This window comes from Solea senegalensis, linkage group LG5 (assembly GCF_019176455.1).
Source record: "Solea senegalensis isolate Sse05_10M linkage group LG5, IFAPA_SoseM_1, whole genome shotgun sequence".
NCBI lineage: Eukaryota > Metazoa > Chordata > Actinopteri > Pleuronectiformes > Soleidae > Solea > Solea senegalensis.
In genome coordinates this window covers 543,890-566,438 of record NC_058025.1, presented here as the reverse complement: position 1 = coordinate 566,438, position 22,549 = coordinate 543,890, and the positions used below count along the sequence as shown (strand labels likewise).

Sequence of the window (22,549 nt, the reverse complement as noted above, 5' to 3'; positions counted from 1 at the left end):
TCTGTCTTTCTTTTTGTCCAGTCCCGAGCCTCCGTCTCACTGTGGCTCAGACCTGTTGTCTCTCTCCATAGCTCTGGTCTCTAAAGACAGACTCCCTCGTCAGCAGATGCAGACGGTTCCCTTCTTCCATCTCTTTTGGTTCTTCTACTGGTTCTGTCTCCTTCAGAAAAGTTGGAAGGAGCTGATCTTACTGAGATGAATGCAGCCCTCTAAGGAGTTGATGGTTCCCTCTCTGAGACTGGTGTCTCTGTGCCTCTTCTCACCACATTTCTGGTCAACTTTATCCTCCTTTGGGTGGGTGGCGTCTGGAATTTGACAAAATGCATGTGTCTTTAACCTTTTTTTAAAAATGCTACTGCATCTGAATACAGTAAACATTGTTAATACAAGAATCTGATCCAGAAATACTAGCAAACTACTTAAGACCCACTGGCAGGTCCGGCATTGGTCTGATGGTTTCTCGATCCGAATCTCCCTGGCTCATGACACTGCTTCCTGGAAGAGGAAGAAGACCTGGTCTGTCTGATGATCGCCGGAGTCTGTGGAGCAGCAGCTGGTGAGAAAAGACATCAGCACCAAGCTCGCTAATCCTCCACTTTCCAGGAGGCTTCGATAAAGAGCCGCCCTCCTCTCCCTTCCTCTTCCACCTGTTCACGAGAGAGGGAGTTTGATAATGCAGAGGCAGTTCATGTTGATGGCTGTTGGAAAGGAGACCACTGCTTGGTGGAAGATCTCTTCTTCCTTGAATGTCAGAAGGTACAGAAGGATGATGTAGAGGCAGGTTGTGGGAGGACATTGGTGAGGTCTTAAGCAGAACAGACCTAACTGTAGAACTTTTAAGGTTCTTCTGTTTGAGGGTCATTGAGCTCAAAGCATCTTCTGGTTTGGCTTTCATGGTCTTCAGTGGTTTAATGACAGGAGAGGAAAAGGAGGAGTCTTTTCTTTCTTTTTTTTCTCCTGTCCTTTTTTTTACCTTCACACTCACTGTCTTCACTTTAACACTTAACTTCTTATCATTGTCCCCCAGAGTCTTGTCAGACTGAGTCTTTGCTGAAGCCTTGGGTGAGAAAGCACTTTGTGAAAGAGATTTGGAGAAGTTGGAAGGGGAAGAGATTATATCCCTAACATAAGAAGCATTCACTTTGTCTGCTGACGGATGCGATAGTTCTGGTTCTGGTTCCATTCTAGCTTTTCTCTTTTTTAATTTCCTTATTTTCTGGGCTTTAGAGTGAGACTTAATTCCTGATGACAAAGGGAATGGAGGATGATGAGGGGGGGCTCCTCTCTCTTCTCTCTCTCTTCTTCCTCTCTCCTGGGAGGAGTAATCTCTCCTCTTGCCTCGACTCTTGTCACGATCTTTGTGATGTAGAGGAGGGTTTTGATTGTCAAAGCCATTGTAGTGTATGTCATACCAGTCTGTGTTCCTTTCCCATCGTTGGAATCTTTCTCTCTCCGAGTGCTCCTCGCTTTCAACACTTGGTCCTTGTGGTTTATACAGCACTTGACCAAGAAGAGGCGGCTTCCATCCGCTGTGGCTGCAGCTCCAGTAGGAACCAGGGGAGCGAGACTGTGGCCTCCATCTGTAGGTTCCTGCTCCTTCTGCTCTCTCCCAGCTTCCATCCCAATAATAGGAGGGAGGAGACAATGGTGAGCCAGATAACCGATACTCGTCAGACCGGGAGCAGGATCTTATTCGAGATCCTTCATAACCGAGTCTGGAGTGTGGGGAGCGGGAATAAGACCTGGATCTCGATCTGGATTTGGAGTGAGTGTAAGAACAGCTTAAAGGAGAGTGACTGTTTGACCGTGATCTATAAAAGGAAAGGGTTGAGAAGAGCAAACATTCACAAAGAAAGACAGACAGATGATATCAAAATTAACTTATGTAATTTACAGGAAGAAAAGCAATGTTGATGTAATGACGTCACCTGGAAGAAGACCGCCTTCGTCTTTTTTGTATATTTTTGTACTCCATGAGTTCTTTGTGATAGTCGATAGTAAATTCTGTGTTAACTCTGTGGAAGCAAAGACAAAATACCAAAGTTTTAAAAATACAGTACCCATATTTAATCAAACTTGTTCACGATATTTAGTCTAGGACTGGACTTAACCTTAACCCTGGATTTAGTTATAAATCAGTTAAGGTTAACCCTGTTTTTAGACCCGGAAACACAAGGAAACCACTCACTTGTCCTGCTGCTGTCTGAAGAAATCTTCCTGAGAGGAGGGTGTAAGATGAACTCGAGGAGCCTGAGATCCGGGAGCCATCCAGGGTGGATGGAACCCTTGTGGTCCAGCAGCATAAATGGTGTTTGTTTGATAACATAATGTAGGTGGAGCAATGAAGCCGGGGCAGGAGGTGTGGGGCTGGGGGTATGGTGGGGGGTAGGACTGTGGTGGGGGATGGTACAGAGGCGGGTAGACTGGAAGAGCTGGTGCCTGAGGCAGAGCTGTCTGGAGGTGGGTGGGTAGAGACTCTCCTCTTCTTCTGTTCGACCTGGTTTAAAGAAAGTCAGATCATTTATGTTCATGAGCTGCTCCACCTCTAACACATGAGCTACAGCCTTATGTTTAGCTCCTTTATTTGGTGAAGTTTTTAATTGATTGACAACCCTAATGTCAGAGTTGCAAGGGTTTTACCGACGAGGTGTCTTACCTCTTCCAGTGTCTGTAACAGTGCTGGAGTCTCGACTGGTGACCTGACAGAGCAGAGAGACAGTTTGATCAACTGCTGATTGTCTTTTCTTCAAGCTCATTTACCTTCTTGACATGACCTGAACTCATCTGCTTACCTGATGGATGAGGTGGCCTTGTGGCTGGGTGTTGACCAATGACAGATAAATGGTAAACCTGTAGAAAAAGTCAGTGAGAAAGCTGTAGTTACCTTCAATATTATGTGGTAAAGATGCACTCAAGGTAACGACAACAATAACAACAATAAGAATAAAACTCACAGGTGCTCCACTCTCTGATGTTTCTTCAGAGTCTGTTGTTACACAAGGTTCTGGATCTGTTTTACTAAAACACAAGTGACACATGTCAAGCACATGTCAAACATCCCATGTTATAAATGTGATTCCATGTATTTGTACAGACCATCTTACACTAAACGTACCATGCTAGCAGTGGTTCAGCCTGCCTGGTGGAGTCCTCAGGAGAATGATGGTAAATAGCAACTGTTAACAATACTGGAACATCTTGACCAGTGTCTGCAGTTATGTGAGAAGCATCAGGAGAAGTTAAAGGCAGCAGGACCTGTGGTTGAGGAGGCGGGACACTGTCCACAAGTGGGTCCTGTTGTCTTGAGTATGGAAGACTGATTGACAGAGGGTGAAGTGTCTCCAGAGCTGCATGTTGGACTTGCTGGTGTGTGTGTTCCATGTATCCTGTTTCATTCTTATAGTTGTCTACAGTCTACATGAAAAACAACAAATGATATTTCATCTAAATCACATATAAGCCAAAATATACACAGCAGCTCAAACAACCACTGTAGCATAAAAGAGTGCATTTTAAGGAGTTACCTGTCGAAGAAATTCGTTGGCAATCAGATCATCAGGTGAAACATTTGTCTGCTTGCATATGAAGCAGATGTGCTCCTCTGAATCCAACAAAGCATTCCGGATACCTGAAAACAAGTGAGTCTAATTTTATTTTGATTACTTTATTTTCAAATGATTTGAGTGTAATGACTTTACAGAGCTGAAAATACGGGATAACATAAAATATGACAGGGAAAAGAGAATTCACAGACATGAAAACTTAGTTTGAACAACTGTAGCATGGCTGTGGAGTGCTTTATTTTTTATTACTAGACTTTGAAATGTTAGGAGTATCAACTCACATTCATCACAGCAAGCATTTCCACAGCACGGTGTAACCACAGCATCTGTCACCAGGTCATTGCACAGTGGACAGAGGAGGTTGTAAGGAACTGGTTTGGAATCATCCTTAGATGATGATTTTTCATCTGGAACAAAGGGAGGACGCTCCTTCTTTTCTTGTGCATATGCTTCCCTGTATTCATAGCATTTGATTATTAGCAGTATTATTAATTCTAAAGTATTATTGATAAACCTGTGGACATGGCTGTGAAGTGAAAACCACACTTACGCATTTATTGCAGGTATCACATATTCTCCAGTGCTGGTTAACATGGCTCCTTTGGTTCCTGCTGTGACCTTCAGTAAGAAACTCCGAGGAATACCCTTACTGGTCTTTACCTTCTTTGGACCTTTAACACTTTTATCCTGGGCCTAAAAAGAAAAAAAACTAAACAATTATCATCACCATTTAAAATCAAACTGTACTTTCCTAGAAGTTACTGAAATGTAATAGAAAGATTTAAAGGCACATGATAAATACCATCACCATGGGGCACTGCCGAATGTGGTGACCAGTCTTTAGACAGCGGAAGCAAATGTAGTTAGCAGGTGGAGGTCCAAATGCCTTTTCAGTGAAACTGTAAAGACAAGGCATTTATTTAAACAATCAGCAGCTAAAGCCTGATATTTTGTATTGGCCCATAGTTTCAGAGATGGAGAGAAAAATCTGACTTTCATGTGTACTAACTGTGAAGTATCATATTGAATGTTAGACTGAAACATCATTGCTTTAATCTTGTCTTCCTCTGATGCATCTGCAGCCACCAGATTAGCAGTCTAAAGCACATAAAGAGCAGAACAAAATAAAACACCCAAATAATAAAGTTAAAAAGACGTATTCAACATTTTAGTGTGTACAAAATGATTACCTTGGCAAGTCGGGCCAGTGACACAAAGGGGCAAGAATCAGCCTACAGGACAAACACAGTGCACATCATTAAAGTGTACCACAGCAGGCTACACACTACCACTGCAAACTATACTATACCACTGCAGACTATACTGTCTCACTGCAAACTATACTGTCTCACTGCAGTCTATACTATACTACTGCAAACTACACTGTATCACTGCAGACTACACTGTCTCACTGCAAACTATACTGTCTCACTGCAGTCTATACTATACTACTGCAAACTATACTGTATCACTGCAGACTATACTGTCTCACTGCAAACTATACTGTCTCAATGCAGTCTATACTATACTACTGCAAACTATACTGTATCACTGCAGACTACACTGTCTCACTGTAAACTATACTATACCACTGCAGACTACACTGTATCACTGCAGACTATACTGTCTCACTGTAAACTATACTCACTGCAGACTATACTGTCTCACTGCAAACTATACTGTCTCAATGCAGTCTATACTATACTACTGCAAACTATACTGTATCACTGCAGACTACACTGTCTCACTGTAAACTATACTATACCACTGCAGACTACACTGTATCACTGCAGACTATACTGTCTCACTGTAAACTATACTATACCACTGCAGACTATACTATACCACTGCAAACTATGCTGTATCACTGCAAACTATGCTGTATCACTGCAGGCTATACTATACCACTGCAAACTATGCTGTATCACTGCAAACTATGCTGTATCACTGCAGTCTTTCATTTACTAATTTCAATGATTTAAGACAGAAACAACAAAAACAACTTTCAGGAAAAGCAGAAATCTTAATGTTTGATATCTGAATACAAATTGTGAAAATAGAGAACTTTTACTTTACATACAGTTCTGGAAGATTCCACCGCAGCATTTTCACAACGACTTCTACTGGACAAAGAAACAACAACAAAACATCACCAAGTTCTCAGCTGTTTTCTTTGTTACAATTACTGATCAACACTTCAAAAAAAGCCATTCAGAACTTCTAATTATTCAGGATTAGAATGAATGAATGAATGAATGAACACATACACAGTCGACTTCCCTCCAGCAGGTTTTCCCTCAAATGTTGGCGTGCGACAGACAATCACAGATGAGTTTTTAGAGATTTGTGTTTCATCATCAGTAAATTCTGCAAAACATTCAAATAAATAATCTTAACAATGAAAACAAATGTCATTAAGTAGTATATCCACATGAATATAAAAAAATATACAAAGTAAAGAGCTGTGCACATGTAACTTTGAACTATGTTGAGGAACCTGAAGAACTTTGAACTGTGTTAAAGAACCTGATGAACATTAAACTGTGTTGAGGAACTTTGAACTGTGTTGAGGAACTTGAGGAACTTTGAACTGTGTTGAAGAACTTTGAACTGTGTTGAAGAACTTTGAACTGTGTTGGGAAAAACCTTTTTCCCTGTAGAGGGCAGCATTGCACCTCAGCCTGCCAGAAATGATTAGAAGCATTGTTCTGCCACAGTTGCACATTTTCAAATGAATGGTGCATTTCTTTAGGCTATGCAATGTAAAGGGGGAGGTGCTTTGATGGTAAGAATAGTTGTGAATGAGAAAAACAAGCAAAGAAAATATATGTGAGATGATAGAGTCGATAACACCATATTTAATGCCTCCTGAGATCAAAGATATTTTCTTCTGCTATAATTTCACTGCAACACTAAGAATACCTCCACAAATCGTACACCAACAATCCAGTTTGGCCGTGAATGGTGAAAAAATGGTGAACATGTTTTCATAGAATGAATGGAGAGCAAAGATCAAAGGCAGATGAAATTCTAGAGCCTCAGCATGTACAGATTGAATGATGTGCACACGGGTTAGGGTTAATGTTACAAAGTGTCAACTGGAAAAGAAGACAAATGATCTTAACATGACAAGTGACATATCTGTAATGATGTAGACTTTGTAGCGTGTCAGCTGCTCATGTACCTTCTCCAGTCTGTGCATCTCTGATCTGTAGGTTGCAGTTTGTTGCCTTGAGGCGCTCCTGGCTCATAATCTGCCGTTTAAGCTCTTTGAGGGTGATATGAAGCCCATCAAAAGTCACAATCTTTTCATCCAGTTTGGAAGAAAACTTGTAGTGAACACTTGACATTTTACATGCCTGAGAATGTTTTCATCAATCAAGCACAAGGAAAAACCTCAGGCCTGATTTGATCAAATAACACTGAACACAAGAGGCTAAATCTTGTGACTTTATTCTTCTCGTCTCTGGGTTGGGATTAGGGTCAGGTTAGGTCAGTTATGTTGGGTTAGTGAAACTTCATATATGCACAGAAACACTGATGACAAAGCTAGGAATAACACGAGGGAAACATCATCAAGTGTGTGTTGTCTCCTCTTTCCTTACAAATTCTTCAAAGTCTTTGACACTGATGCTCTTTGACCTTTGCTGACATCACTCATTGTTTGTTATCAAGCCTCAGGTTTGAGTTTAAGAAATGTCTTTCTCAGTTTTGAAAGATTAAGGTTCATAATGATACGGTTTGACATTGTTTGTTATGTGATGAGTATTTGACGTCAGATTAAGTGACATAATCTGAATATGTGGTGAAGGTCTTTCACCCAGCTCAGGCTGAATGTGAGAGTAAAAGGTTGTATCGTTGCACAGTTAAGTCAAAGTCAACTGTTAACACTGTTGCCTTCTTCTGGATTTAATCATTTGATTTTCTTTTTATGAATGTTTTTTCTTTGTTTTAGTGATTACTAAATTATGAATGTATTTAATTATTACATGTTTTGACTCCTCCCCCCCAACTGTGTGGGTGTGGTGCTGAGTCAGTGGAAATTTAAAAAGTTGTGTTTTATCTGGAAATGTCCATGTCTCTTGTTTTTTTTTTTTCTGATGAAGCAACACTGGTGTTTTTATCTCCGTCTCCTCAGCGGCCATTCTCTCACTTCCTGTTTTTCATCTCATGATTTTATTCTGATTATTTAAATCTCGGATTATTTGTTGATTTATTTGTGTTTGTTTTTTTTGCTTTCTAACACAGGAGAAACAAAGTGATGTAAGTTTGTGATTAAGTTAAATTGAGTTTGTGGCAGCCGGTTAACCCAAACCCGTCTTTACCCAACCCATCTTTACCTAATCCGTCTTTACTTAACCCGTCTTTACCCAACCTGTCATTACCTAACCCGTTTTTACCTGACTCGACCTAACCCAATCCGTCTTTACCTAACCCGTCTTTACCTAACCCGTTTTTACCTAACTCGACCTAACCCAACCCGTATTTACCTAACCTGTCTTTACCTAATCTGTCTTTACCTTACCCGTCTTTACCTAACCCGTCTTTACCTAACCCAACCCGTCTTTACCTAACCCGTCTTTACCCAACCCGTCTTTACCAAACCCGTCTTAACCCAATCCGTCTTTACCTAAACCTAACCCATGAAGTAGCATAATTAGCACAGGCTGTGTATGTAATGATCAAACTTGTTACATTGTGTCATAATCATGTTTTTATGTTCACATTCATGAGAATAAAAAAAAGCGAAAGTGATTCCGGATCCGTTTTTTTTTTTAAACTTCCTGTTTGTGGAGAAGTCACATGAAAAAGTTGTGCAGCTGTTGAGTGAGGCTCGTCATGACGTCACGTCGTCTCTGCGCTCTGATTGGCTGCTTCACGTGGATAAAGTGCTGTTTGGAGAAGTTGTTTTCAGTTTGTGCTGTGACGGTTCAGAGATGCAGAACTGTTCCAGGTCCTGGAGCTTCTTCTGGGCCAAAGGTCCGAGCAGAAGTCGCGTGCTCTGCGCACTCAGACCTGCGTCACCCGCCGCCACTCGCGGGCTCACACCAGGACTCAGAGCCGGGACCCACGGGCTGAGCTCGTGTGCAGCCGCCACTGCCGCCGGTTCTTCCCGCAGGATCGAGGGGATTTTCCCCAGACACGATGATTTCTCTGAGAGACACATCGGTCCAGGTGAGCGGGAGAAGACCGAGATGTTAGACGTTCTGGGATTAAAGGTGAGAATCCCAAATCACGACCCGGGATTAAATTTGAGCCTGAGCCTCCGTTTATTCTGGTTTAAATGGTTTTAATCCTCAGTCGATTGACCAGCTGATCGAAAACACGGTCCCGCTCTCCATCCGTCTGCAGAGGAGCCTAAGGCTGGACGATCCAGTGTGTAAGTTCTCGATTACTATCTTTATTGATCATCACTAATCAAATACCAACCCATGATCACGTGTCCTCTTCTTGGGTTCACTTCGATCGCATGAAAGTGCACGCGCATGTGGTGCACGCGTCTCTGCGCTCTTCCTTTGATCATATTTGGAGTTGTTGTTGTGTAAAGTTTTTCGGAGTCCAGTTCAATCTGGTTCCAGTTCACATGACATCACAGCTGAGGAGGTTCCGCCTCAGTCCAGAAGCACGTGACCACAATCGGATAACTGATGAAAAAATGATGAGTAAATGATGAGATTAGTGAAACACAGTGTGCGTTATTATCTCATTCAGTCATCTGACAACATTTACATCAACAATGTGTTGACTTTGAACTGAGCGACAGGCTTAAGGCAACAATGTATATCATGTTATATCAAATATAATACCATTTATATAATACTGTTTATAAACATCACAAACTATTAATGTTATATCAAATATAATACTGTTTATAAACATCACAAACTATTAATGTTATATCAAATATAATACTATTTATAAACATCTCAAACTATTAATGTTATATCAAATATAATACCATTTATAAACATCACAAACTATTAATGTTATATCAAATATAATACTGTTTATAAACATCACAAACTATTAATGTTATATCAAATATAATACTGTTTATAAACATCTCAAACTATTATTGTTATATCAAATATAATATCGTTTATAAACATCACAAACTATTCATGTTATATAAAATATAATACCATTCATAAACATCACAAACTATTAATGTTATATCAAATATAATACTATTTATAAACATCACAAACTATTAATGTTAAATAAAATATAATACTATTTATAAACATCTCAAACTATTAATGTTATATCAAATATAATACTATTTATAAACATCACAAACTATTAATGTTATATAAAATATAATACCATTTATAAACATCACAAACTATTAATGTTAAATAAAATATAATACTATTTATAAACATCTCAAACTATTAATGTTATATCAAATATAATACTATTTATAAACATCTCAAACTATTAATGTTAAATAAAATATAATACTATTTATAAACATCTCAAACTATTAATGTTAAATAAAATATAATACTATTTATAAACATCTCAAACTATTAATGTTATATAAAATATAATACTATTTATAAACATCACAAACTATTCATGTTATATCAAATATAATACTGTTTATAAACATCTCAAACTATTAATGTTATATCAAATATAATACTATTTATAAACATCAAACTATTAATGTTATATCAAATATAATACTATTTCTAAACATCACAAACTATTAATGTTATATAAAATATAATACTATTTATAAACATCAAACTATTCATGTTATATCAAATATAATACTATTTATAAACATCACAAACTATTAATGTTATATAAAATATAATACTATTTATAAACATCACAAACTATTAATGTTATATAAAATATAATACTATTTATAAACAAACTATTTAATATGTTATAAACATCACTATTTATGTTATAAACATCAAAAAATATTTATTTTATAAAATCACAAACTATTTGTTAAAACATCACACACACACACACACACACACACACACACACGTGGCCTGATAAAAAGATCAAAGCTTCAGTATCTGACAGTTAATGAATAACACAGAAAAATTAATTGCTCTAGTTTTCTGTAATGAATGCCCCCTGTGATCCCATTTAGCCCCGCCCCCTCCTGACTCAGCCACACACTGAAGGAACCAATGAGAGGCTGAGCTGCTTTTCTGCTGCTTCAGCAGGGATTTATCTGTCCAACAATAGATACACACACACACACACACACACACACACTGGAAATGTCCACTCCACTGTCTCCGTCAGTCAGACCTTATGCGAACGTGTGGCATTCGAGGGCACTGGAAATGTCCACTTCACTGTTCCTCCCAGAATATCTCCGTCACTCTGTTGTGGTGCACGTCGCTGCATAGAAGAAGAGCATGCAGTGACGTGCACCTGGTACCCATCGTTACTTTACATTACATGTCATTTACATTACATTACTTTACATTACATGTCATTTAGCAGACGCTTTTATCCAAAGCCACTTACAAAAGTGCATTTAAACATTTGGGTACAAATAAGAGCTAGAAGTAAGTAAGAGCTTCAAGTAGAACAAACTATGAAGTGCTAGTCATAAGTGCGAAGTTTTTTTGTTTGTTTGTTTTTTGTCGTCTTAGTCGAGGTAGAGTCATTGTGCCTATAGGGCTCAGCACTGCCCCCTATCAGTGGGGCACGGTACTTGTGCATTTTCACACGTTCGTTAAATATATGAGACTGTGTAGTACATGTAGAATCAAAGTTGACAGCGGTGGACATGAGTCAGTGTGTGTGTGTGTGTGTGGCACAGAGCTGAAGCTAAACCGCTGCCTCACTCTTCTCCCGTGTATTTGAACAGGAAATGATGCGTAAATTCAGCGGTTTTTACCACAGAGATGTTGAAATCATACAGGAAACTAATTTATAGAAGAGTCAAGTGGACAAATTGATTTTCTTTTATCATTGTTAGCATTTTACTGGTACAGACGTCTGTGTGTCTATAAAGGGATTTAAACATCATGTGACCCTCTTGAATATTTTCCAGGTGAAAATGAAATCCTTGAGTCTTTACAGAAAATTGCAGCAAAGAACAAAGTGTGGAGGTCGTACATTGGCATGGGTTATTACAACTGCTCAGTACCGCCCCCTATCCAGCGTAACCTGCTTGAGAATGCAGGCTGGTAAGTGACCTGATGTGACCTCTGCAGAAGTGGATTGATCTGGTTTGGTTTCTCATTGAAACTGACATAAGTCAGTGAGCGTGATCCCACGACATGTGCTTCTCAGGGTCACTCAGTACACGCCGTACCAGCCCGAGGTCTCTCAAGGTCGTCTGGAGTCGCTCCTCAACTACCAGACCATGATCTGTGACATCACAGGACTGCCGGTCGCCAACGCCTCGCTGCTGGACGAGGGAACGGCGGCTGCTGAGGCCATGCAGCTGTGTCACAGGTCAGTGTTTCCTTCATTACGTTTCAGTTTGGTCCAGGCCCGGGTCAGGACCGGGAAAGGCCCGGGTTAGGCCCGGGTTAGGCCTGGTAGGCGGAATGTGGGCGTCGTACCAGTCTTTTTAGGACAGACTGTGGACGTTTTGTCTCGACTTCCATGGGAGATTTACACTCAACACTTTTTTCTGTTGCCCAATCAGCTGACTGTGGGTTGAGCCGGTCTTGCTCCGCCCTGACCGGACCATTTTATGAATGCAATACTTTCTGGGGGTTTTTTTTTGGTTCTATTCCTGGTGTAAACAGAAAAAAAAGTCCTGTACTGAACCAGGACCAGGAGTACGAGGAGTTCAAAACTTTAAATAATAAAAGTTCAGTAAATTGAGTTTGTATTTACTTTCTTTGACAGACAGAACAAAAGACGCACTTTTTACATCGACCCACGCTGTCACCCTCAGACCATCGCTGTGGTCCAGACAAGAGCCAAGTATGTGACACACACACACACACACACACACACATAAACACACACATTGACACACAGGTGTTTGTGTGTGCGTGTGTGTGTGTGTGTTGCAGTTACATTGGCGTGCAGACGGAGCTCAGACTTCCTCATCAGATGGATTTCAGTGGTAAGAACGTCAGCGGCGTCCTCTTCCAGTATCCAGACACCGACGGTCGAGTAGAAGACTTCACTGCTCTCGTGGACCGAGCACACAAAGGAGGGGTGAGACGCCGCTTCTTTGTAAACATAAGAAAAAAGTAACTGAAGAACGTAATGTGACGTGTCTGTGTGTCCAGGCGCTCGCCTGCTGCGCCACAGATCTGCTGGCGCTCTGCGTCCTGCGTCCTCCTGGAGAGTTTGGTGTGGACGTCGCTCTGGGCAGCTCACAGAGGTTTGGCGTTCCTCTCTGCTACGGAGGCCCACACGCCGCTTTCTTCGCTGTCAAAGATCACCTGGTCCGTATGATGCCCGGCAGAATGGTGGGCGTCACCAGGTGAGGAGTAGACGACGGGAACAAAGACATCTGTGGATTAAAAACATATTAAAAAGAAGAGTGTGGTTTCAGGGACGCCGCGGGGAAAGAAGTTTATCGACTGGCGTTACAGACGAGAGAGCAGCACATTCGTAGAGACAAAGCCACGAGTAACATCTGCACCGCACAGGTGTGACCACGCCCACTTATTATCATGATAGAATTCTTTTATAGAGATTCAATTAAAACCTCCGGTTTATCCTCAGGCTTTGCTCGCCAACATGGCCGCCATGTACACGCTGTATCACGGTCCTCAGGGACTCAAACACATCGCAGAGAGGACACATGCCGCCGCCCTCATCCTCGCTGAAGGTCAGCCAGTGACCTCTGTCTGTGATCCCTCTCTCTGTGACCCCTCTGTCTGTGACCTCTGTTTGTGACCCCTCTGTCTGTGACCTGTCTCTGTTACCCCTCTGTGACCTCTGTTTGTGACCCCTCTGTCTGTGTGACCTGTCTCTGTTACCCCTCTGTGACCTCTGACCTCTGTGACTCTCTCTGTCTGTGACCTCTGTCTATGTGACCCCTCTGTCTGTAACCTCTGTTTGTGACCTCTGTCTCTGTGACCCTTGTCTGTGACCTCTCTGTGACCCCTCTGTCTGTGACCTCTGTGTTTCAGGTGTGAAGAGGGCAGGTCACCGTCTCCATAGCGACATGTTTTTTGACACATTAAAGATAAACTGTGGCGTCGCAGCCAAAGATATTTTAGAGCGAGCTGAGCAGAGACAGATCAACTTAAGAATCTTCACAGATGGAGAGGTGAGACACCTGTCTTTCTGTCTGTCTGTCTGTCTGTACCTGCAAGTGACCCTCTTACCTCAGGATGTTACTTCACCTGTAAATGATGATGATGGTGTGTGTGTGTGTGTGTGTGTGTCCACAGCTTGGCGTCTCTTTGGATGAAACAGTGACTGAGAAGGACTTGGACGACCTGCTGTGGGTCTTAGGCTGTGAATCATCAGCTGTGAGTTATGGATTGTTGATTCTTGAATATAGATTGTTCATTATGGATTGTTGATTCTTGAATATAGATTCTTCATTATGGATTGTTGATTCTTGAATATAGATTGTTCATTATGGATTGTTGATTCTTGAATATAGATTGTTCATTATGGATTGTTGATTCTTGAATATAGATTCTTCATTATGGATTGTTTATGGGTTATTGATTGGGACAGAAATGACATAGTTTCACTTTAATATAATAATAGTTTCATGTGTTTAGTTTCAGTGTCAGAAAAACAATGTTATTATAATGTTTCATTTTCAGGAGCTGATGGCTGAGAAGATGGGTGAACGGGTGAAAGGCATCATGGGAAGTCCTTTCAAAAGGACAAGCAAGTATCTGACACACCAGATTTTTAACAGGTTAGTTTATATTTACATTTGTACTGTATATGTGTTACTCACTCACACACTCATTCACTCAGTCACTCTCACATACACACTCATTCACTCAAACTCACTCAGTTGTAGCGCCCCCTGCAAAAAGAAAACTTCACCAGCTCTGCAGATCTTGCCTGGTGCATTTGTTAAAATCTTAAATTTCACTTTTACATTTGATATACAACCACACTGGACACATTCACACAGGAGCATTTCTTGCTCTAGATGATCTTACTTGTGTCTGCTAATCTAATTATGTCATTAATTTGTGATGATGAATCCATGATGTTCATGTGTTTACTGTTTGTAACAAAGTGAACTTTGTTTCCAGTTTTCACTCAGAGACAAACATTGTTCGATACATGAAGCGTCTGGAGAACAAAGACATCTCACTGGTTCACAGCATGATCCCACTGGTGAGAAAAACAATGTTATTATAATGTTTCATTTTCAGGAGCTGATGGCTGAGAAGATGGGTGAACGGGTGAAAGGCATCATGGGAAGTCCTTTCAAAAGGACAAGCAAGTATCTGACACACCAGATTTTTAACAGGTTAGTTTATATTTACATTTGTACTGTATATGTGTTACTCACTCACACACTCATTCACTCAGTCACTCTCACATACACACTCATTCACTCAAACTCACTCAGTTGTAGCGCCCCCTGCAAAAAGAAAACTTCACCAGCTCTGCAGATCTTGCCTGGTGCATTTGTTAAAATCTTAAATTTCACTTTTACATTTGATATACAACCACACTGGACACATTCACACAGGAGCATTTCTTGCTCTAGATGATCTTACTTGTGTCTGCTAATCTAATTATGTCATTAATTTGTGATGATGAATCCATGATGTTCATGTGTTTACTGTTTGTAACAAAGTGAACTTTGTTTCCAGTTTTCACTCAGAGACAAACATTGTTCGATACATGAAGCGTCTGGAGAACAAAGACATCTCACTGGTTCACAGCATGATCCCACTGGTGAGCATTCATCCATTCACACATGATTCACGTTCAGAGACATCTCACTGGTTCACAGCATGATCCCACTGGTGAGCATTCATCCATTCACACATGATTCACGTTCAGAGACATCTCACTGGTTCACAGCATGATCCCACTGGTGAGCATTCATCCATTCACACATGATGCAGCTCACTGAGGTTTGTGTTGTTCAGGGCTCGTGCACCATGAAGCTGAACAGCTCGTCTGAACTCATGGTGAGTCACTGTTCATTCATTCAATCATTCATTCATTCACACACACAGACAGGACTTCAAAGTTCACTGACCTTCTCCGCCTGTCTGTCTCTCTGTCTGTCTGTCCTCAGCCCATCACATGGAAGGAGTTCTCCAACATGCACCCGTTTGTTCCTCTGGATCAAGCTGAAGGTTATCAAACTCTGTTCAAACAACTGGAGAAAGATTTGTGTGAAGTGACCGGATACGACAAGATCTCCTTTCAACCCAACAGGTGACCAGACAGTGTGTGTCTGCGTGTGACTCAGTGTGTGGTTGTGTTACAATGTGTAACAGTGTGTGTGTTGTTGTGTTACAGTGGGGCTCAGGGAGAATACGCTGGCCTCGCTGCTATCAAAGCTTATCTGAACTCAAAAGGACAAAGACAAAGAAGTGTAAGTGATGTAATGTAATGTAAGTGACAGAGATAATCAAAGTGTGGCCATTAGTGGTCAACAGTGGTACTGCAACTAACAACTCTTTTATTTATTGATCAATGTGATGATTGTTTGTTAAATGACTGAATGAATGTAATCAGTTTCTCTTCCGTGTTCAACGCCCTCGTCCTCGTCCACACCCTCACCCATGTCCTCTCCACGTCCACGCCCTCGTCCTCATAAATAAATAAATACTTCTAACATTAACTAACCCTTCCATATTAAATGATGATATAATATTCAACTCTGGAGCTTATAAAAGATAAAAGAAGATTATTATTTTAGTCCCAGAGATTAAAGGTGTATTCTCTGTTTTATCACGAGTCCTTGACTGTGAACTTTATTCCCATCATGCAACAGTTCAGCGTGACCAGTGACCATAAACACGGTGAGATAAGTCGCACAGTAATGAGGACGACTCAGCACTTTTTCACCATAAAAAACCCCACACCTCAGTTTGTGACAAACATCGAGTTCAAACTGAAAAGAACACACACTACACACACACAAACATACACTACACAACACACAATACACACTGAATCAGACTTCACACACAATGTGAAGCACTAATGTTGTTTAGTTTGCTTGATTTGTAAATCATGAACTTGTTCTTGATGTTGTGTTGTTTTGTTGACTTTAGGTTTGTCTAATCCCTAAATTGGCTCACTTTATTGTGTTGTGTTGTTGACTTTAGGTTTGTCTACTCCCTAAATCGGCTCACTTCATTGTGTTGTGTTGTTTTGTTGACCTTAGGTTTGTCTAATCCATAAATTGGCTCACTTTATTGTGTTGTTTTGTTGATTTTAGGTTTGTCTAATCCCTAAATCGGCTCACTTTGTGTTGTTTTGTTGGTTTTAGGTTTGTCTACTCCCTGAATCGGCTCACTTTGTTGTATTGTTTTGTTGACTTTAGGTTTGTCTACTCCCTAAATCGGCTCACTTTATTGTGTTGTTGTGTTGTTTTGTTTACTTTAGGTTTGTGTTGTGTGTGTTGTTTTGTTTACTTTAGGTTTGTCTAATCCCTAAATCGGCTCACTTTGTTGTGTTGTTTTGTTTACTTTAGGTTTGTCTAATCCCTAAATCGGCTCACTTTGTTGTGTTGTTTTGTTGACTTTAGGTTTGTCTAATCCCTAAATCGGCTCACGGCACTAATCCAGCGAGTGCTCAAATGGCAGGAATGAAGGTTCAGGTTGTGGAAGTGGACAAAGACGGAAACATCGACCTGGTTCATCTCAAGGCGCTGGTGAGGTCATCAGAGGGAGGAGTTTTGCAATCCTGAACTCTGAGTTTAATCTTTGTGTTACCATGACCGTTACCATGGTAACTGTCACTGAGTTAAAGTTGCTTCCTGATCCTGAAACAGGCTGGAGTTTTTCCTCCAGGTTTTCGGTTTCAGAAAGAAAAGAAAATCAAACCTGAGACAGTTTAACAAACTCAGAGTTTTAACTGAAACCTAACTTTGTGAATCACACCCACACAAAGATGACTTTTGTTCAAACATTGTTATTATAATAATAACAAAGTGAAGTTACCTGCTGTGATTTTAGTCTCCGCCCTCATAGATAACCTTGTTGATTGTGTAGCGGCCTCACTGCGTACTACTTTAGCTTCTGTTGCCACTCTGAAAAAGAAAGTGGTGAATCAGATGAGACGAGCACCATGGTTTAACACTGATAATTGAATAAACAGCACATGAACGCCCTGTTTGAAGATTTTCAGTCAGGTTTGAGATGACATCATAGCACTAGTTAAAGTTAGTACTTCAGATAATGGTCTAGTCTCTTTACTTGTCCTGCTTTGACTCCATTGATCATAATATTTTATTGCAGAGACTGGAGCAGACTCTTGGTATCACAGGTGCTGCCCTCTGCTGGTTTAAATCATACTTATCTGATAGATTCCAGTTTGTTCATGTTAATGATAAAGCATCATTACAAACTAAAGTTAATTGTGGAGTTCCACAGGGCTCAGTGCTCAGGCCTATACTTTTGCTTCCTTTAGGAAACATGATTAGAAAGCACAACACTCACTTTCATTGTGATGCAGATGACACAATAAATCAGGTTGTCTCAGAGACATTAAGTCCTGGATCAACTGTAACTTTCTACTTTTCTACTCGGCCATAAAAACCTCAGAGAAAAACTCTGACCACATTTCCACTTTAGATGACATCACAATGGATTCTGGTTCCACTTATTAATAATAACAATAATAATAATAATAACAACAACGGTGGTTTCTGTCTCACAGGTGGACAAACATAAGGCGAGCCTGGCAGCCATGATGATCACATATCCGTCCACCTTCGGTGTGTTTGAAGAACAAATCAGAGACGTGTGTGACCTAATCCATGAGAACGGGGGACAGGTTTATCTGGACGGAGCAAACATGAACGCCCAGGTCACATGATTAATTATGTCTTTATGATTCATGATTACATGTCAACTCTCGGTACTTATCGTATAAGAGATGTCTCTGTCCATGTCCGTCTGTCTCTCTCTGTAAAAAAGAGACGACAGAGGGTCTAAGGACGGAGGGTGTCTCTGATGTATATGTATATACATACATGCATACATGATCTGTACATCTGATCACCAAGGAGGCATACAGGCTCCTTGTTCCTCTCTGCAGACAACAAACAAACACTGCTGTCAATAGACCACACTACAACAGGCTCCACCTTTCTCCCGTTTGTCCTCAGGTGGGTTTGTGTCGTCCTGGAGATTATGGTTCTGATGTGTCTCATCTGAACCTGCACAAAACCTTCTGTATCCCCCACGGCGGAGGAGGACCGGGCATGGGCCCAATTGGAGTGTAGGACACACACACACACACACACACACACACACACACACACACACACACACACACCAGTCAAATGACCTTTAACCCTGACTCTTTTCAGGAAGTCCCACCTCGCTCCCTTCCTGCCAAGTCACCCAGTGGTTGCCATGGCGTCGGTTAACTCCAGCAGTTCACTGGGAACCATCAGCGCCGCCCCCTGGGGATCCAGCGCCATCCTGCCGATCTCCTGGGCTTACATAAAGGTCAAAGTTTAACATGACACACACACACACTACAGGACACGTCTGTCGCCCACTGCTGGACTCTCTGAGTAATGATCTGCCTCAAATGTCAGTGTAGGAGAGGAGGGAAGGAGGTTAGTGAAGGAGAGGAGGGAGAGATGGTAGTGAAGGAGAGGAGGGAGAGAGGGTAGTGAAGGAGAGGAGGGAAGGAGGTTAGTGAAGGAGAGGAGGGAGGTTAGTGAAGGCGACAAAAATGAAAAAAAAATCATAACATAAATAAATACATTACCAGACAGGGAGACAGTTGTGGTCACTGAGTGCTTCATGTGGAGGACACTTTGTAGAGGACACTCATGTCCAGGAGTAGCAGTTTTGTTTGGACACAGACAAGCGTTTAGGGAGTGCTTGTTTCATGTTGATGTCCTTGTGATGGTCCAGAACCTGGACTTCATCATGTCATTCCAGTGACGAGTGAGAGGATGAACAGGATGAGTGTTTTTGATGAGTCATTGTTTGTGTTGTTTAGATGATGGGATCTAAAGGACTGCGTCATGCGACCGAGGTGGCCATACTCAACGCCAACTACATGGCTAAGAGACTGGAGGGTCCTTATAAGATCCTGTACCAAGGATCCAAAGGTAGGAAAGCACCAACACGTCCCAACGTCCTCGAGTCATGTGATGATTTCAAATCTTCATGATCTTTGGTGTGGACAGGTTTTGTAGCTCATGAGTTTATTGTGGATCTGAGGCCGTTTAAGAGGACAGCGAACATCGAGGCTGTGGACGTCGCCAAGAGACTGCAGGACTACGGTAAAGTCCATTCATGTCTATAAGTCTATTTACATATATATGTACATATAACTGTGTGTGTGTATATATGTATATATATAAATATATATACATACACACACTTGTACTTGATCAACAATCAACAACTAACTGTGCGTGTGTGTGTGTAGGTTTCCACGCCCCCACCATGTCGTGGCCGGTCACAGGAACTCTGATGATCGAGCCGACAGAGTCAGAGGACAAAGCCGAGCTCGACCGCTTCTGTGACGCGCTGTTAGCGATCAGACAGGAAATCACGGACATCGAAGATGGCCGCATGGATGCACGCGTCAATGCACTCAAGGTCAGTGTCATCACTGCATGTGTGTGTGTGTGTGTGTGTGTGTGTCTCACTGTGTGTGTTTGTCCTGCAGATGGCGCCTCACTCTCTCGCCTGCGTGTCTTCGTCAAACTGGGACAGACCGTACTCCAGAGAGTTTGCTTCTTTTCCTCTGGTGAGTGTCTTTACTTAACTGCTTTATTTATTATGAGGAGAAAATAGATGAAGGTGAGGACATTCATGTCCCTGTTTGTCTCTGTCTTACTTCAGCCCTTCATCAAACCTGAGACTAAATTCTGGCCCAGCATCTCCAGGATTGACGACATCTACGGCGACCAGAACCTGGTGTGCACGTGTCCACCCATGGAGGCGTACGAGTCTCCGTATGAGGAAAAGAGGGTGTTGTCCTAAAATTCAGTGTGGAAACAAGAAAGGGGCAGGGAATGTCAGATGGGGCGGGGCTTGTAAGAAGGATGTCAGATGTGTGTTGAAATGAATTATTTTACATTAAGGTCAAAAACAAATGTGTTGACTTGTTTTTGAGAAAACTGATGCTCAATCTGCTTTAATATGATGACTTCCTGGGTCATGACCTTTGCTATATCTGTATCGGACCAATGGTGGCGCTGTTGTGTAACGCACCTGAAACATGAGTTCATGAAAAAAGAACTTGTCACCAGTTTAGTTTTTGTTGATACAAATCTTTATGAAAATGTTTCAATAGAAAAAATCTCAATGTTGATTTTAAAGAAATTCTTTTTTATGTTTTAAACGTTTGTCTGCAGAAAAAAAGACTATTAAACGTTTGTCTTAAAGTCTGCAAGTGTGTGTGTGTGTGTGTGTGTGTGTGTGTGTGTACACATCATATATATATATATATATATATGTGTGTGTGTAGTATGTAGACCGTATAAATAATAACATTATTTGATCAAACTTCACTTCCATACAAAATGAAATATTTCAAATGTAAACACAGGGTTTGATTTACCTTCTTTGGTCGTTTCCTGTGAACGTCGTAGTTTATTATCACAAACATCACCATGTGATTCTGAAATGACTCCAGGGGGGTGTTCCATCAATGTAGCTAAGAATTGCCAGACTTAGGTGTAAGCTTGAAGCTTGACTAAGCCCCACCTCCCAATCTAGCGCCAAGTCGTTCCATCAAGTGAAATCAGCTGGCTCCACCTGACGCTTAGTCAAGCCTCACCTGTTAAGCCTCAACTTGTGCACGCCCACAGGGAAAATAAAAAGCCCATTCTAGTCCAGCGGGTAACTGTGATGTTCTCCTCATGGAGGTATATGAGGATTACAGCCACATAATCCCAAAGAAGGGCAATACCGCGGCAATCAATAAAGCGTGGCAGAATATTGCCGACAGGCTGAATGTGTAAGTGACAAAGAAAATGAAGTATTTCAGCATCATCATGATATAAATCCTCCATCAAAGGGACAAAATATATGGAGACAATAATCTACCAATTGATTTCTTGATGGTTTTTGTTTTAAACTAATCAATTATGTGGATCTATTAATGCAACCAAATCCCTCAAAGAACAAAAAGACAGCCCTAATAAGTAACATTCATATGAACATAATTAAAATAGCATTATTGTTTCACTGCAAATTTATGTGAAATTCTCCATATTTGATCGTTTGATAGTCCTAGTACTAATGTTAGAAAGTAATATTCATCACATTTATCAACTGAATGTTATGCAAATCGATGGGATAGTTTTCATTTATTTCCTGCATGGCCAATTGTATAGAATTGATATCATTTTCATTTAAGTCTGTCATTTTTACATGCTGTATTTTGTCCCAGATGCTATATGTTGAATTGTTGTATTTTCATTTTATTTGATGTAAAGCACTTTGAATCACCTTGTGCTAAAATGTACTATATAAAGTTGCCTTGCCTACATTTTTGATAATAATAGGCTACATTTAATCAAAGTATTTTACATGACTCATCACATTTATCATACTGATAATATGATAAATGATATTGACTTTTTAATTATGGCACAATAATATTGGTGATGATATGGGTAGCCTCGAAAACTGGATCTGGATCCTGCAACCTGCATGATGAGAATACAGATTGAGAGAGAGAGAGAGAGGGAAGGAAGGAAAGACACAAACTAGGGAGAGAAAGAGACAAGGTTAATGACGTATAAAAAGTCATAATCAAATGCTGAGTGTGAGAGAGTGAATGTGCGTGTACCACAGGAAAATCCCCCAGCAGTTTAGTTCTATAGCAGCATAACTAAGAGATGGTCCAGGTTTCCCTGAACCAGCTCTAACTAT

The 22,549-nt window shown here is 40.9% G+C and overlaps 2 protein-coding genes across 2 annotated transcripts; one reads left to right on the top strand and one right to left on the bottom strand.

Annotated features, from left to right (window-relative positions):
• Positions 1-33: 33 nt before the first annotated feature.
• Positions 34-5,945, bottom strand: LOC122769752 (E3 ubiquitin-protein ligase RBBP6-like). The gene is made up of 16 exons (XM_044026565.1): positions 5,831-5,945; positions 5,644-5,686; positions 4,754-4,795; positions 4,573-4,661; positions 4,366-4,462; positions 4,114-4,256; positions 3,845-4,017; positions 3,525-3,628; positions 3,116-3,414; positions 2,955-3,018; positions 2,793-2,850; positions 2,657-2,699; positions 2,189-2,497; positions 1,929-2,015; positions 431-1,811; positions 34-305 (listed from the first exon to the last, which is right to left on the bottom strand). Exons 4-16 carry the CDS (start codon positions 4,608-4,610, stop codon positions 210-212), a joined length of 2,892 nt encoding a protein of 963 aa, XP_043882500.1. The 5' UTR covers positions 4,611-4,661; positions 4,754-4,795; positions 5,644-5,686; positions 5,831-5,945; the 3' UTR covers positions 34-209.
• Positions 5,946-8,375: 2,430 nt separating this feature from the next.
• Positions 8,376-21,057, top strand: gldc (glycine dehydrogenase (decarboxylating)). Its single transcript, XM_044026567.1, has 25 exons — positions 8,376-8,782; positions 8,865-8,943; positions 11,602-11,737; positions 11,844-12,008; positions 12,411-12,488; positions 12,581-12,728; positions 12,803-12,999; positions 13,072-13,168; positions 13,245-13,350; positions 13,655-13,794; positions 13,919-13,999; positions 14,306-14,403; positions 14,753-14,837; positions 15,605-15,646; positions 15,757-15,899; positions 15,984-16,059; positions 17,221-17,346; positions 18,354-18,503; positions 18,805-18,917; positions 19,009-19,150; positions 19,656-19,767; positions 19,846-19,941; positions 20,091-20,263; positions 20,334-20,414; positions 20,510-21,057. Exons 1-25 carry the CDS (start codon positions 8,501-8,503, stop codon positions 20,648-20,650), a joined length of 3,087 nt encoding a protein of 1,028 aa, XP_043882502.1. The 5' UTR covers positions 8,376-8,500; the 3' UTR covers positions 20,651-21,057.
• The last annotated feature ends 1,492 nt before the right edge of the window (positions 21,058-22,549 follow it).